Raw genomic sequence first — 14,686 nt, forward strand, 5'->3', positions numbered from 1 at the left:
ATTTTGATTGTGGAAGGAGCTATATAAATAAAACTGAATTGAACTGAATTGAATTAATAATAGTCCTTAATGCATGCCTGTGTTTGCCATAAATACAGCAAATACTGTTGATGTGAATTGCTCGCCCCAGAGCTTCACAGTCAACTGTGAACTCTGAATATTCACAACGGTTTAAGGCTCACAAAAATAAAGTTGTTCCATACTTGTGATTTTATATTGTAGGTGGACATTGACCAGCCTGTGGGTCCACCATCTGCAGGGACAGGAATCATGTTAGGCTGGGTGGCAGGGAACGGGACATGGGATGTCACCTCTCTGGTTGGGAAGGAGCTGGAGTTGGTACGGGAGGTGGAGAGGCACCAGCTAGATATAGTGGAGCTCACCTCCATGCACAGTAGTAACTTTGGCACCACAAGAGGGACACCTCTGCTGCAAGAAACTGCACCTGTGCTCCTGCACCAAATAGCAGGTTTGCCTGGTTGCTGCAGGTTGTATTTAATTCAATTCAATTCAATTCAATTTTATTTATATTGCTCCTTCCACAATCAAAATGATCTCAAAGCGCTTTACAGAGACCCAGAGCCAGAGCCCTTAAGGAGACAGTGACGAGAAAAAACTCCCTTTTAACAGGAAGAAACCTTGAGCAGAACCTGGCTCAGATGGGGGACCCTCCTGCTGATGGCCAGGCTGGGTGAAAGGAGGAAAAGGAGGAAGATAGGACAGCTAGGAATGGAGGAGAGGAGGAGAAGGAATGTCCAGAATTTAAAACATTATACAAACAGGGTTGGCAGTGAACAATGTTAGAGGGCCAGCATTCAGATTACAGAACAGTTAGTGGATATTGTGTGCTCAGCAGATTATAGTTATGATAGAAAACAGAAGCAAAAAGCTGTCATGATTGGTAATTATTTATATTACAGTTGGTATAGAACATTAATTCAAAATCTATCTGTAGCAGAGTTGAACATTAAGCACATAATGTGTTAGAAAGGGATAATTGTAGACAATAAACAGCAGCAGGTCAGTGGAGCCAGGACCACAGACAGAGAACATGCAGCTCCGGAGCCAGAGATACCTGCAGAAATGTACAGAGACAGAGAGACGAGAGAGAGACAAGCACAGGACTACGGGAGAGAGAGGACACAGAGTTAATGACATGTAATAAAGGTTAATAAATGTGAGAGTGGGTCTGAGGAGAGAAGGAGAGAAGAGGAGAGGATCATGGGAAGTCCCCCAGCAGCCTAGGCCTAGGTGTCTGCTTCCTGAACCCAAACCGGCAGTTAGTTCCCCAGGAGAGGGGCCTGATAGCTAAAGGCTCGGCCTCCCATTCTACTTTTAGAGATTCTGGGAACCATAAGCAAACCTGCATTCTGGTAACGAAGAAATCTGTTGGGATAATATGGTACTATCAGCTCTTTGAGATATGAAGGAGCCTGGCCATTGAGGGCTTTGTATGTCTGATATGCCTTATATGTCTAACTTGATGTTCAGCAGTCTTATCTTATTTAATCCAGGAGGCAGAGGCAGAAAACCAGAACAGTCCTGGAATTAATGAGAAGCCATGTTATGAATCATTCATTAATCTTTATTCTCTGTAGTATCCAGCCTTCTTGGAGTCTTTGGGTGGGGTCCTGGAAAGGCTATCACATAGGGACTCTGTAGTCCTCTTGGGGGAGTTCAGTGCTCATGTGGGTAATGATGGAGAAACCTGGAAAGTGGTGGCTGGGAGGAATGACCTGCCTGATATGAACCCAAGTGGATTGTCATTGGACTTCTGTTCTCATCATGGATTGGCCATAACAAACACCATGTTCGAGGATATGGTGGTTCGTTTAGTGAGGGTGAACTGGGAACACCTGGCTGAGGCCTCTGTCAGCAAGGTCTTCAACTCTCACTTATGTAAGAAGTTCTCATGTATCTCAGGCTGAGGACATAAAATCCGACTGAGCACCATTGTGACGGTGGATACTTGGTTTAGAAGGTTTTAGGTGCCAAAAACCTGCAAGGGAAAAGCAGGGCTCAGCCCAGGCTGCTCCCATCTTCTCAATAGGAGTGAAGGTGGGGAATCTGATTTGCATGTTGACTGAGACTGACAGAAACCTGTTTTGACGGGTCTCAGAGCCACTGCTTTAAATGCCACATATAATTATACAATGCACACATTTCTCTGTTTTGTGCAAAGATGTACCTTGTCACTATGAACAACAATGAAGGGATGTAAAGATCTGTCAGCTTTAAGGCAGCTTTAAACTTCGCAGTCCACTCCTGGTCTGTCTGTAAAGTGACAAGACACACAAGGGCCATTCATTTCAAAATAAAACAGGAACTACCAACTGAACTTAATAAACTAAACAAGAATCCGAAAAGGTCCAAATGTCCACAAAAGAGTTCATAACAAAACAAAAGGGTTCAGAAAACAGATAAAACACAGATAAAACACAGGCTGATTTTCTGAAAGATACACACATAAGAACGCACAAACACACGCACATATATTCATTATTTATAACTGATCAAACAAAATGTGTCATTTGTGTTGTTTGTGTTTTGTGCGGGAGGCGGGGGCAGCAAACCGAAACAGTCCTGGAATGAATAAGAAGCCATGTTCTGAATCACTCATTAATCTTTATTCTGTCTCATTAGCAGCAATGCTGTTATCAGAATAAAGCTCTTTTATACCTTGTGTGATCATGCCAGCTGGTTGAAATACACACATCAAAAGTGGAAAGATGAACACAATGGGACACAAAGTTAGAGCCCTAATAGTCCACAGCCATGTGACTGGCTCTGGGAGGCTATAAGGACATCAGTGCTTTGAGCCATTTGCTAGCAGCAGCATGCTAACATTTTCACAATGATCTCACTAACATGCTGATGTTGACCAGGTATGATGCTCATACCATGTTCATCATCTTAGTGTATAATGTGAGCCTGTTAGCATTTTCTGACTAAATACAAAGTACAGCTGAGGCTGATGGGAACGTCATTAGTTTGACAAGTATTTGGTCATAAACCAAAGTATGAGACCAACTGGAAATGTTGATGGTGACAGATGAAGAGTCATTGGATCACCAGAGTTTAATGAATGTAAACAACATAAATGTTTGCAGAAATCTGCATGTGCAACAGTTGTTGAGTTATTTCAGTCAGCACCAAAGCGATGAACCCAGCCGACCGTACATTTTTATTTGTGACACTTTGAGGTAGGTGAATATTTTTTCTGGAAAAGACTGACCAGAGGAAAAAAAAACTACAGCAGACCACAGACTGTGGTGAAATCTGACACGTGGAGTCTGAAATTCAGACAGAATATTGTAAAATTAACAGATACCAATAATTTTTAGAGTGATATTGGGGTGATGCACACCTAAATGTATCCATATACAGTTAAAAGGAGACCACTCTTGGACGCTGTATAGCTCACTCAATAGAGCAGGCACCCCATGAACTGAGACTATAGTCCTCCCTGCTGCAGCCTGGGGTTTGATTCTACCCTCCAGCCCTTTGCTGCATGTCATTCCCCCCTTTCTCTCTCTCTCTCTCTCTCTCTCTCTCTCTCTCTCTCTCCCCATTTCCTGTCTCTCTCCAACTGTCCTAACAGAATAAAAGCAAAAAAAAAAGAAGAGAGACCACTCATTCACCAGAAAACTGTTAATTCAACTTAGAATCAAACTACATCCTATTTATGACTTCATACAGATCAGTGTGTAGCAGAATGAGATGTGCCATCTTTCCTCCCAGTGCGAGTGTGCGCAGTCTTGTTCACCTCAGTCCTTGTTAGCCTATCACCACATGAGGGCACTCTATAAAAGGGTGCTGTGGCCAACTTGACCCTCTCTTGCTCCTGGCTCCGAGGCCCTCCACTTCCTGGTCGCCTGCTTCCTTGCTCTGGTGCTGGGGCAGAGCAAGGGGGGAGTTGTAGGGTTTCAGCAGTGAGGATCACTTCCGCGTTCAAAAAGCTGCAGTTCCTCGCCTGCCGCTGGGGGCTGGCTCCAGAAGTGAGCAATTCTCCATTGACCCCCATGTTAAAATAGCCAAATTTACAGCCTAAAAAAAACACATTTACAGTCTGTTGATTTTTTTTCTACCACAACCGTTTTAGTGTTATTTAGGCCCTATGATTTCCACGATCACCGAATCACGGAATCGGCCGACCAAAACGGAATCACTCTTTAACGCAGGACATTGCGGAATTTGACATAATTTGTCAAGTTGTGTCAGGTTCCGCGATGTTCCGCGTTCAAGAGTGGATTCCGTTTTGGTACCATGGCTCTATTCCGTTGTATAACAAACCTGAGTGTCTTGGAGTTGGCACGGTTGCTTATAACGATTTCCTTGGGCGAAATTCCCAAGGTGGCGTTCTCTGGCTTCTTAGGTTGTTCTTAGTTGGGTGTTGTAGTGCCACACACCATCCGCTATCCGCTACCACCCCCCAATCTCGCCACAAGTGAAATACAGAAACCACAAGTTTGTTTTGGTAACTGACTCAGAAAAAATCTGCCATTAAATTGATGAATGCTGACTTTATGCAAATCTCAAATCTCTGCTGTACCTGGCTGAGTATGAAAGGTATTAGCAATCATACCTGTTGTTTGTGCTAGATTTTTGGCTGCTGAGGTTGGACGCAGCTTTACAGAGCAATGCTCTGGGCAATCAAATACGCAAAGTGGTCTTATTCTGAAGAAATATCGATATGTACTTTATTTTCCACAGTGTTTACCTCGAGGGAGGGAGGTGAAGCTTGAGGTTGCAGATGACACTCCTAAAACAAACAGTGAAAATATGTGTTTTTATTGCCTCTGAAGAGATTTACATCCTGATAGCACGCAGATCATTCCAAGGATGAAGAAATAAATCATACAATACCACATGTGAGGAACAACACCTCACTATCATCACATTGCTTTGTGAATTAACTGATTGAACAGGTAGATAAAACTAAGTTTAATGTGGCTTCACAATCTTGTATTAAATTCAGAATATAATTCAACAGTTTATTGCTGTTTAAGCATAGCACCACCGCTTGTGTCACCTCAGCCTGTCACCTACAGGCTGTGGATTTGGTCATTACTTCCCTTCTCTACAGGGAGTATGCTTTAGTTCACAGACAGCATGTTTTTTGACCTGTGCTTTGCTTGTCTCACAGATCCACACCTGTCCCATTTGTGTCATTGAATGTCTACAAAGTGTCACGCAAGTCGCAACCGAGGCAACCAGGAACACGAGAGAACAGAGGACCCAAATGCAAAACATCCCCCAAGACAGGCAGATGAATTAACTAAAAGTCTTTTAATAAACCAAAATCACTGGAAGAGTCCAGGGCCAGGAAACAAAACTTAAACAACTAAAAATCATCCACAAAGGAGAAAAAAAAAGCTGGAAACAGGAAACACAAAAATAAACTCCAGAGGTCCTTACTTGACAACAAAGGAAACCAAGGTCCAAGTCCATGAGGGGGAAAACACATGAAAAGCACAAGAGAAAAACATGGGGACTTGACGTGGCACACACACACTGGCAGACTTAGGTATGAACAAACACACAGACTAACTGACAAGGACACAGGAAAACAAGTCTTTAATACACAAGGCAATGGGCAACAATTGAAATCAATTAGGGCGGGGCAGAAAATCACAAATGGCAAAAAAATAGACAAAGACAGGAAGTAAACTATGACAAGAAACACAAGGGTTGTGATTTCAAAATAAAACAGGAACTATTAACAAAACTTAAGAAACTGAACAAGAGTCCGAAAAGGTCCAAATGTCCACAAAAGAGTTCAAAACATAACGAAAGGGTTGAGAAAACAGCCCCCTTAGGGCCTAGTCATGACACAGAGTTAATGATTCAGTTAAACATAAGAGGATCCTGAGGTGCTGCCATTTCAATAAGCCTTCACCATTAATCAGTTCTGGATTATCATAGACCAAAATAGGATGTTTGTTTGATCTTAGTAAATGTACCCACAGTCACTGACTGAACTCCTCAGTTCAGTCAGTGGCATTGAGACATACAGTAATGACTTATTGTTGTGTGCAAATAAAATCAAAGAGTGCTCTACGCAGTTAGGACTCACTGAACTTAATAATGCTGCCAGGAAGAATGAATGCACATCCAGAATCCTGAGCAGGTGCTGATTGAAAAGGCAAAACCACAACACAGAGGAATGGTGCCTGCACATTGTTAATTCGCTCAACTCACTTCATTCTTTTAGTGCTTTGTTCACTAACAGACAATTGGACTGCGGAACAACACGACACAAAGGAAGCATGAAACAATCAGGTTTCCTCATCTGGATTTATGACAGTGTTGTTAGTGAGAGCTTTCTGAGAACCTACAGCCACAAGGGGGCACTCTGTGTCAGACAGAGACATTTTTTTGTTTTTTGTTTTTATTCCTTGCAGTTTATTTCATGGTCATATACACATTTAGGACTGATGATCCCATCCATACATGACTATAAACTCACAAGGTTGGATGTTGATTGTCAGGACTTTAATCCCAACAGGACATCTGTTGGAAAGGTTGCAAGTATACTGTCCTTCTCCTCCTCCTCGTAGCTGGACAGAGGACATTAGGCAAAGCAGACAGACACAGAGTACACACACATTCTTATTTTAGCTTGTACAACTTCCTCCTGATACACTGGACCTTTGGTTTCCATCATACAGTAGATCCAGTTATCCCTCATAATAGATCAGAGATTTAGTGATGATGATGATGGGCTCTGTTTTCTGTCTGATAGCATCAGCAACAATAATAATGATGGTAATACTACTACTACTACTACTACTACTACTACTAATAATAATAATAATAATAACAATAATATTAATATTAATATTATTGATACATTATCTGAAGCTGAATACACACCAGAGCTCTGTTCTTTTAAGCTGTGACATAATTCTAAACATGAGTACAGTATTTAATAACGAAAATAAAACACATAATTTATTCATATTCCAATGTGAAATCAATCACTAATCCTGAAAAGTGGTGTAAGGTCACCGTTCCCTTTGTTTTGAATCCTAAGTTGGTGCCGTTTCCAATGCTGTAAGGAGACAGTGCTAACCACTGTACCACAGTGCCGCCCATCTTCATGTAGCCTTGTGAGAGAAGTGTTTTTGAGGAAATGTAGTCACTGAGTTACAGTTAATAACACTTACAATCATACTGAACAATAGTTAGTGAGAGAATCTCAAAATTTTCTGAAAGCAGCAGCAGATTTCCTGTTTCTGTGCACTTTTCTGTGTGTTGCTGCCACCTAGTACCTTCTGGAAGGTCACATGGACTGGTAATGTGGATGGTAGCTTTGCTCAATCTGGAGATAAAGAGATATATATTTTTTACACATTGTTGAAAATACTTTTTTAACCCATCCAAGACGTTTTTATTTTTTTAAATAAAGTTTATTGTGCTTGTTTATGTCGGTATTAAATTAATTATTCATTGCAGACTCATTGTGAATCAGTGTCTTAACCTAAAATGCCACACTGTAAAAGAAGTGCAGAGTGCAAAGTATCATTCTTGATAAATGATGATTGATTGAGCAATTGGTGATAAATAATTAATTAAAACAAATTCAGTGTTCAGTTCAGTTCAGTGAGGACCACCTGTGAAGGTCCTCAGATGCATGTTTTATTATTTCAGTTTTTTCCAGCTCAGGTGTTGATCTGAACCATAAGTTTATATATAACATTAATACATTTCCATAATGTGTAGATATTTAAAATCAGTTTATTTTGTCATTTCTGTGTCGTTATTCATTGTCTTTCATGGCAGAACATATTTTTGAATATTCATACAGATGTGGTTGATGTAAACCAGAAGAAGAATCACAGTAACATGAACATTTGATTGTATTCATGTTGAATCCATCACTTCATGGTTTCATGTTCCCAGTTGTGTGAGAGTGAGTACCGGTATTTGAATAGACCTTGTGTCATAATATATTGCCAACATATTCCACATTGATTTATAATCACAAGCATTCTGAATCAAAAGAGTTTTATAAGATTGGCTGGCTTATTAGATTAAAAAAAAAAAAAACGTATTTACAACATGAAGTATTAAGAGGTGGTGCGCTGAGCGTTGCAGGGATGGTCCAGGTCATCTACAGCAGAGTGCAGGTTTTCCTTGGCCTCACTCCAGCTCCCCCACTGGAGGTTTTGTCTGTACCTCCCACCCCACTGCCAGCTGTAAAATTCACAGCCTTTATGCTGGAAAGTGACAGTAAATATCAGTGAGGCATGCAAGAAGAAAGATGAAGCTAAAGCCTGAGAAACACACAGGAAAAATGTCCATTTTCTTTAAGATGAGAATAAGTTAAATATGCCAGAGGACTGAAAAGTGGCTGCATGAGAAGAAACATCCGCCCCAATGACTCATTCCCCACTGACTGAGACAACTGCATCTATATATAGACTCTACTTTACATACAGTGAGCAGAAGATGTTCATATAATTCAGCGGTTCTCAAACTGAGGGATGGGTACCTATGTGGGGACATAGGGCTGCTGCGGTGGACCAGGGTGTGGAAGACCGGGGTAAAACTATGGAGTGAAACTTAGTTGAATGACTTTGATTTACAGCATGTAGTGAAAATAAACAAACCAGAGTTTGCTGATGCTGACCACAGTGATCTTTCTTTATTAGTTTCTTCCCCTGTCATAGTTAATGAGTGATAAAAAAAAAAAAAAACATTGTGGGGTGGTGATGGGGTTACTGAAGGGAGGGTGTGACAGGATGAAGTTTGAGAACCACTGATCTAACTGCACCAACATCAAGTTCATTAAAAAAAAAAAAAAAAGCTAAGAGTTTCCCCTCAGCAGTCACTGCATGCACCCCATAGGATAAAGTCAAAGTTTAGATCCCACACAAACTGGTTAGTTATGACATTAACCACATTTTTTTTTAATAAATCCAACAGCATTCTTCTTGCTGCAACATTCTTCTTTCCAAAACAACCAAAGACTGTGATCTACGGGTGCAGACTGTGTCAGTAGCCTGTCAGTAGCAAGTTACTGCATTTAAAGCCTTATTAAAAGATTCAAAAGTTTCTGCACACAGTGTTGTGCTGACGCTGTAGCTGTATTTTAATATTGGGCAGAGCTTACTTGAACTGTTTCGGATATTATTGAGATTGAGAGAAATGTAGTGAAGTAAAAGTAAAATGGAAGTAATAAAGTACAAGTACCTCAAAACTGTACTCGACCACAGTAGATGAGTAAATATGCTTTACAGTTGCATCTTACAGAGTTGCTAAGAACAGAACTTCTCATTTCCCTTTGGAGCTACGAACGTGTAAAGTTGCGTTCTGCAGCATTAATCTGCAACTTCAACAACAAAATATGTTAAATTGTGGTCAGCTGTTACCTTTTGGCAGCACGTTTTTCTCAAAGTATCCCGGCATGGCCATGTTGCCAGCTGGCCGGTACTGTCCCACCACAAAGGCCCTTTTGCCATTGGTGGCCAAGCCCACGCCCAGTTCAGTGCTCTCTTTCCACACCACCTGAGTGAAATGACCTGCAGGAAGAGACACAGCATGTCAGAGTTTGGGGCTGTTTGATCTTTCAGTGTTATGTTAAATGCATTATATTGTATACCTACATCTAAAACGAATTCAAACTGAATTCTTAGAGAGGGTTAGAAAGATAATGACCAATTAGCAACTTCATTCATTCTTATGGTTTAATCTTTAAGTTATTTTAGGTACACATTCTTTATTGACAGACTTTCTATAGAGACCGTCAGATGGGATGTGTTTTACCAGTAGTGCCGGTGAATCCAGGGTTCTTCCAGTCGTAATCCTTGATCTCACTGTACCACGCATCAACAGCTTCTTTTCCTAATACATAAAAGAGGAAAAAAGGAAAAGAAAAATGAGTTTTTGTTAAAACAAACAAACAAAAATCATAGAAATGGCAAAACATTTGTGCTGAAACATAGTGTAGCACTGGAGTAAGTAGAGAAGAGTCATAAAGTTACAGAACTGGCTCAGGAATGTCTTGAAGTTTGCTAACATCAGCCACGATAGGCTGCTGGTCATACTGGAACATGTAAGGCTGTAGCAGCAAAACCCCTGAGTGTGCTGAGTAAACCCAGAGTATATCTGATGACTTATTGATTTGGAATTTCAAATGTTACTTTAATCAATCACCATGATCATGTGTAAATGAATTACCAAACAGCTTGAAATAAAGAAATGATTTGGAAAATCTGAATGAATTAAAAAAGAAGGACTTGATAAAAGGATGATAAAGTGTGAGGGTTGTGTGCGTAATCCACCTGTTAGCTTGAGACCTGCTGAGCTGGACATAGTGAAGACATTCTCTCCATCCTTTGTGTCGCTGTGGCCCAGGGAGTTTCTTTCCAGCAAGTGATCGGCCCATTTCTGACATGCAGCACTCAGCTCACTGTTGAATTTCAGTGGTGGTGTGCTGTGCTTTGCCCTGTAGGAGTTGTGGGTTGCCAGGAACTCCTGCTGAAAGCTTGAATCTGCAGATGGAAAAAAAAACTTTATCAATTGATGAGCTTTTAGTGCTGAGACAAAACATACCCTTTACACAAAAGACTGGCTGTTAATACAGATTTCCTCAGTCATGATGCCTTTTGTGTTCTTCATAATAATTTGAGAGCAAACAGTGCACTGACCTGCCATTGTACAGTGTGGTGATGAAGGCTGGAATGGAATAAACACAGTTAAAAATAAAAATGATATCAATGATATAATAAATGACAACAAATTCACATGTAACAAATAAATAAACATTCACCAGGTGCTCAGGCACAGTACAGTGATGGTGAAAAGGAACAATATCACACAGTCAGTGGCTACAGTCACTACCCTCCCTATGGCAGGATGCTGAAGGAGATTACTGCAGTATTACTGCAGTACTCTGCGGCACTCACCTGAGTCAGGGTGCTCTCGTAAGGTCCTGTCCTGTAAAGACACAGTTACTTCTGCTGTCTTGAAGCTGGTATTTATTTACATGAGCCTTCCCTTTCCTTCCTCATCTCTATACGTAGGAGGAGACATACACCCAGCCCCTGCTTGTGGTTATTTCACTGTGCCACTTATGCTTCTTCATGACTCATAGTGGGACATCCCACATTCTGCACATGCAGACTTAAATTCAGATTTTGATGAAGAGTGGATTCTGCAGTGGATCTTTGTCTCTCTAATCAAAACCTCCACAGACACATTAAGGCAAATCAGGCTGCTTGTTAACATGTTGTGGAAGGTAATTGAACATGTGATAATAAGTTTACATTGGCTGGTTCCTTGATACTTTCTTCATGCAGGGTTTGGTGATACGACTGTTACTTCACAGATAATAGTGCTCAGTCTGGGTTACCGCCCTGGCTCTGGGGAAGCACCTCTCAAGTACAAGTGATTAATAAAGTAATTAAGCAGCTGCAGACATACTCTTTTGACAAAGGAAAGATGTAAACACTGAACAGATGAGTGAAGGCATGTTGAGGTGCCACCAAACAGGTTGTGTTAAACCCTCCTCCAGTACGGTTCAGATTCCTTCCTGCCATCTGGCAGCAATCGTCTGCAGTTGCTGGTGGTTTTAACAAGCCGAGGCCTGAATTAAACATGAACAGAAAACTTCAAAAGCACATGGAGCCCATCAGCTCACTGTACTCCTTAGTCCTTAATGCATGCCTGTGTTTACCACAAATCCAGCAAATGTTGTTGGTGTGAATTGCTCGCCCCAGAGCTTCACAGTCAACTGTGAACTCTGAATATTCACAACTGTCTAAGGCTCACAAAAATAAAGTTGTTCCATACTTGTGATTTTATATTGTAGGTGGACATTGACCAGCCTGTGGGTCCACCATCTGCAGGGACAGGAATCATGTTAGGCTGGGTGGCAGGGGACGGGACATGGGATGTCACCTCTCTGGTTGGGAAGGAGCTGGAGTTGGTACGGGAGGTGGAGAGGCACCAGCGAGATATAGTGGAGCTCACCTCCATGCACAGTAGTGGCTCTGGGACCACAAGAGGGTCATCTCTGCTGCAAGCAACTGCACCTGTGCTCCTGCACCAAATAGAAGGTTTGCCTGGTTACTCTAGGTTGTAGTATCCAGCCTTCTTGGAGTCTGTGGGTGGGGTCCTGGAAAGGCTATCACCCAGGGACTCTGTAGTCCTCCTGGGGGAGTTCAGTGCTCATGTGGGTAATATGAAGCCAAGTGGATTGTCATCGGACTTCTGTTCTCATCATGGATTGGCCATAACAAACACCATGTTCGAGGATATGGTGGTTCGTTTAGTGAGGGTGAACTGGGAACACCTACCATTGTGATGGCAGTTGCCTGAAGTTGTGGTTAGAAGGTTTTAGGTGCCAAAAACCTGCAAGGGAAAAGCAGGGCTCAGCCCAGGCTGCTCCCATCTTCTCAATAGGAGTGAAGGTGGGGAATCTGATTTGCATGTTGACTGAGACTGACAGAAACCTGTTTTGACGGGTCTCAGAGCCACTGCTTTAAATGTCACATATAATTATACAATGCACACATTTCTCTGTTTTGTGCAAAGATGTACCTTGTCATTATGAACAACAAGGGGACGTAAAGATGGGATGTAAAGATCTGTCAGCTGGTGAAGGTAGCTTTAAACTCAGACAGAGACCTCGGGGGAACTCACTCCTGGTCTGTCTGCAAAGTGATGGTTGTGTGAGTGGTATTGCGCAATACTGTCCTCACTGTCTGTAATTTGACAGAGCTTTTTTTTTTTTAACAGATTTTTCTCCTTCAAATGCCTTTAACCTTTTTCATTTATCATTCATTCTCTGTCATTTAGCCTTTAACCCTTACCTGTCCTGAACTGCAGTCGTGAACAACAGTACTCCTCCGTGTAAAGGTAAAACACAGGCTGATTCTCTGAAAGATACACACATCTACACACATAAGACCGCACAAACACACACATACTTATTTTTATAACTGACCAAACAAAATGTCTCATTTGTGTGGTTTGCGTTTTGTGTGCAGATTCAAATTTTATGGATATTAAATGGCATGTGAAGTAAATCAGACAAACAACTTGACGTTCAGCAGTTTTATCTTATCTAATCCAGGAAGCAGGGGCAGCAAACCAAAACAGTCCTGGAATGAATAAGAAGCCATGTTCTGAATCACTCATTAATCTTTATTCTGTCTCATTAGCAGTAATGTTGTTAAGAGAATAAAACTTTTTTTATTCCTTGTGTGATCATGCCAGCTGCTTGAAAAACACGCTTCAAAATGGAAAGATCAACAAATCATGAATAGGGGGTTTGTGTGGTTTGAATGTGCCCTCACCAAACGTAAAAAAAAAAAAAAACACACCCATTCTTTGCATCAAGATTATAATGCTCTGCAGTTCATACTGCCTGGTCACAAAGTTAGAGCCCTAATAGTCCACAGCCATGTGACTGGCTCTGTGAGGCTATAAGGACATCAGCGCTTTCAACCATTTGCTAGCAGCTGCATGCTGAGATTTTTAATACAATATATTTAATACAGATTTTAAATACAAAGTACAGCTGAGGCTGATGGGAACGTCATTAGTTTGACAAGTTTTTGGTCATAAAAAAAAGCATGGGACAAACTGTAAATGACCTGATGATGCTGACAGATGAAAAGTCATTGGATCACCAAAGTTTAATCAGTGTAAACAACATGAATATTTTGTAGAAGTTCAAACTTTCGTTATATCTGCTTTAACTAAAGTGTTTTCACTGCCTAAACATAAGCACCTCAACCTCAATCACTGTGCAAACAAAGAGTATTATGTGAGCAGAATTTCTTGGGAACAGGGCTGTTCCTGGTGGGTTGTATGGGAGTGAAAGGAGACTCTCTGTTGCCAGAAGTCTCCACAGTTCAGCAGGAATGTTGTTGTGGAAGCTCAAGCACTGATATGCCTCAGGAAGTGCATTTTGACTGTAACCTGAAATGACAACATGGAACAGTTTCTTTGGGGTTATCGCAGAATCACAGTGTGTGTTTCTACAGAACACTTGACGATTTTTCATGATTTTTCAGCACAGCTCCTATACGCTTCTGTACATAATCAAACTCTATAATCACAGTGTTTACAATGCATTTAAATTTTTATCTATGTTTCCATCAAGCAGGCATCCACTGCCACCATGGGAGAACAAACACATCCAAATGACGTTACCCCCACCACCACCACCACCACCACACGGAATCAAAGAAAACCAGTTTGGTCCTCATTCCATGGAAAATGTATTTTCCTATTGTGAACCAGTCGACATTTGATCTACACCGAAAACTGTCCTAGCCACTACACCCACGAATATCCCGTTTCTAAGACCGTACATTTTTATTTGTGATGCTTTGAGGTAGGGGAATATTTTTTCTGGAAAAGACTGACCAGAGGAAAAAAAAAAAAAAAAACTACAGCAGACCACAGACCATGGTGAAATCTGGCACATATGGAGTCTGAAATTCAGATTCTGAATATTATACAATTACTATACCAATATTTTGTAGAGTGATATTGGGGTGATGCACACCTAAATGTATCCATATACAGTTAAAAGGAGACCACTCTTTGGGTGTTGTATTGCTCACTCAATAGAGCAGGCACCCCATGAACTGAGACTATAGTCCTCCCTGCTGCAGCCTGGGGTTTGATTCTACCCTCCAGCCCTTTGCTGCATGTCATTCCCCCC

The 14,686-nt window shown here is 41.3% G+C and overlaps 1 protein-coding gene across 2 annotated transcripts; it reads right to left on the minus strand.

Moving 5' to 3' along the window:
* Nucleotides 1-7,720: 7,720 nt before the first annotated feature.
* Nucleotides 7,721-11,040, minus strand: LOC121185199 (Golgi-associated plant pathogenesis-related protein 1-like). 2 transcript variants are annotated; one of them, XM_041043245.1, is made up of 6 exons: nucleotides 10,914-11,040; nucleotides 10,656-10,683; nucleotides 10,290-10,499; nucleotides 9,772-9,849; nucleotides 9,378-9,527; nucleotides 7,721-8,222 (listed from the first exon to the last, which is right to left on the minus strand). In XM_041043245.1, exons 2-6 carry the CDS (start codon nucleotides 10,660-10,662, stop codon nucleotides 8,218-8,220), a joined length of 450 nt encoding a protein of 149 aa, XP_040899179.1. In that variant the 5' UTR covers nucleotides 10,663-10,683; nucleotides 10,914-11,040; the 3' UTR covers nucleotides 7,721-8,217. The 2 variants fall into 2 exon arrangements, with proteins under 2 accessions (XP_040899179.1, XP_040899178.1); XM_041043244.1 differs by lacking the exon at nucleotides 7,721-8,222 and having other exon boundaries at nucleotides 9,367-9,527.
* Nucleotides 11,041-14,686: the final 3,646 nt, after the last annotated feature.

The sequence above is a fragment of the Toxotes jaculatrix genome, chromosome 7 (assembly GCF_017976425.1).
Source record: "Toxotes jaculatrix isolate fToxJac2 chromosome 7, fToxJac2.pri, whole genome shotgun sequence".
NCBI lineage: Eukaryota > Metazoa > Chordata > Actinopteri > Toxotidae > Toxotes > Toxotes jaculatrix.

Excerpts from the sequence above, each read along its gene's own strand:
- LOC121185199 (XM_041043244.1), bottom strand. Across the intron at positions 9,850-10,289 it reads AGCAGGTCTCAAGCTAACAG|GAAAAGAAGCTGTTGATGCG; the intron begins GTGGATTACGCA and ends TTTATGTATTAG. Across the intron at positions 9,528-9,771 it reads TGGATTCACCGGCACTACTG|GTCATTTCACTCAGGTGGTG; the intron begins GTAAAACACATC and ends CTCTTCCTGCAG.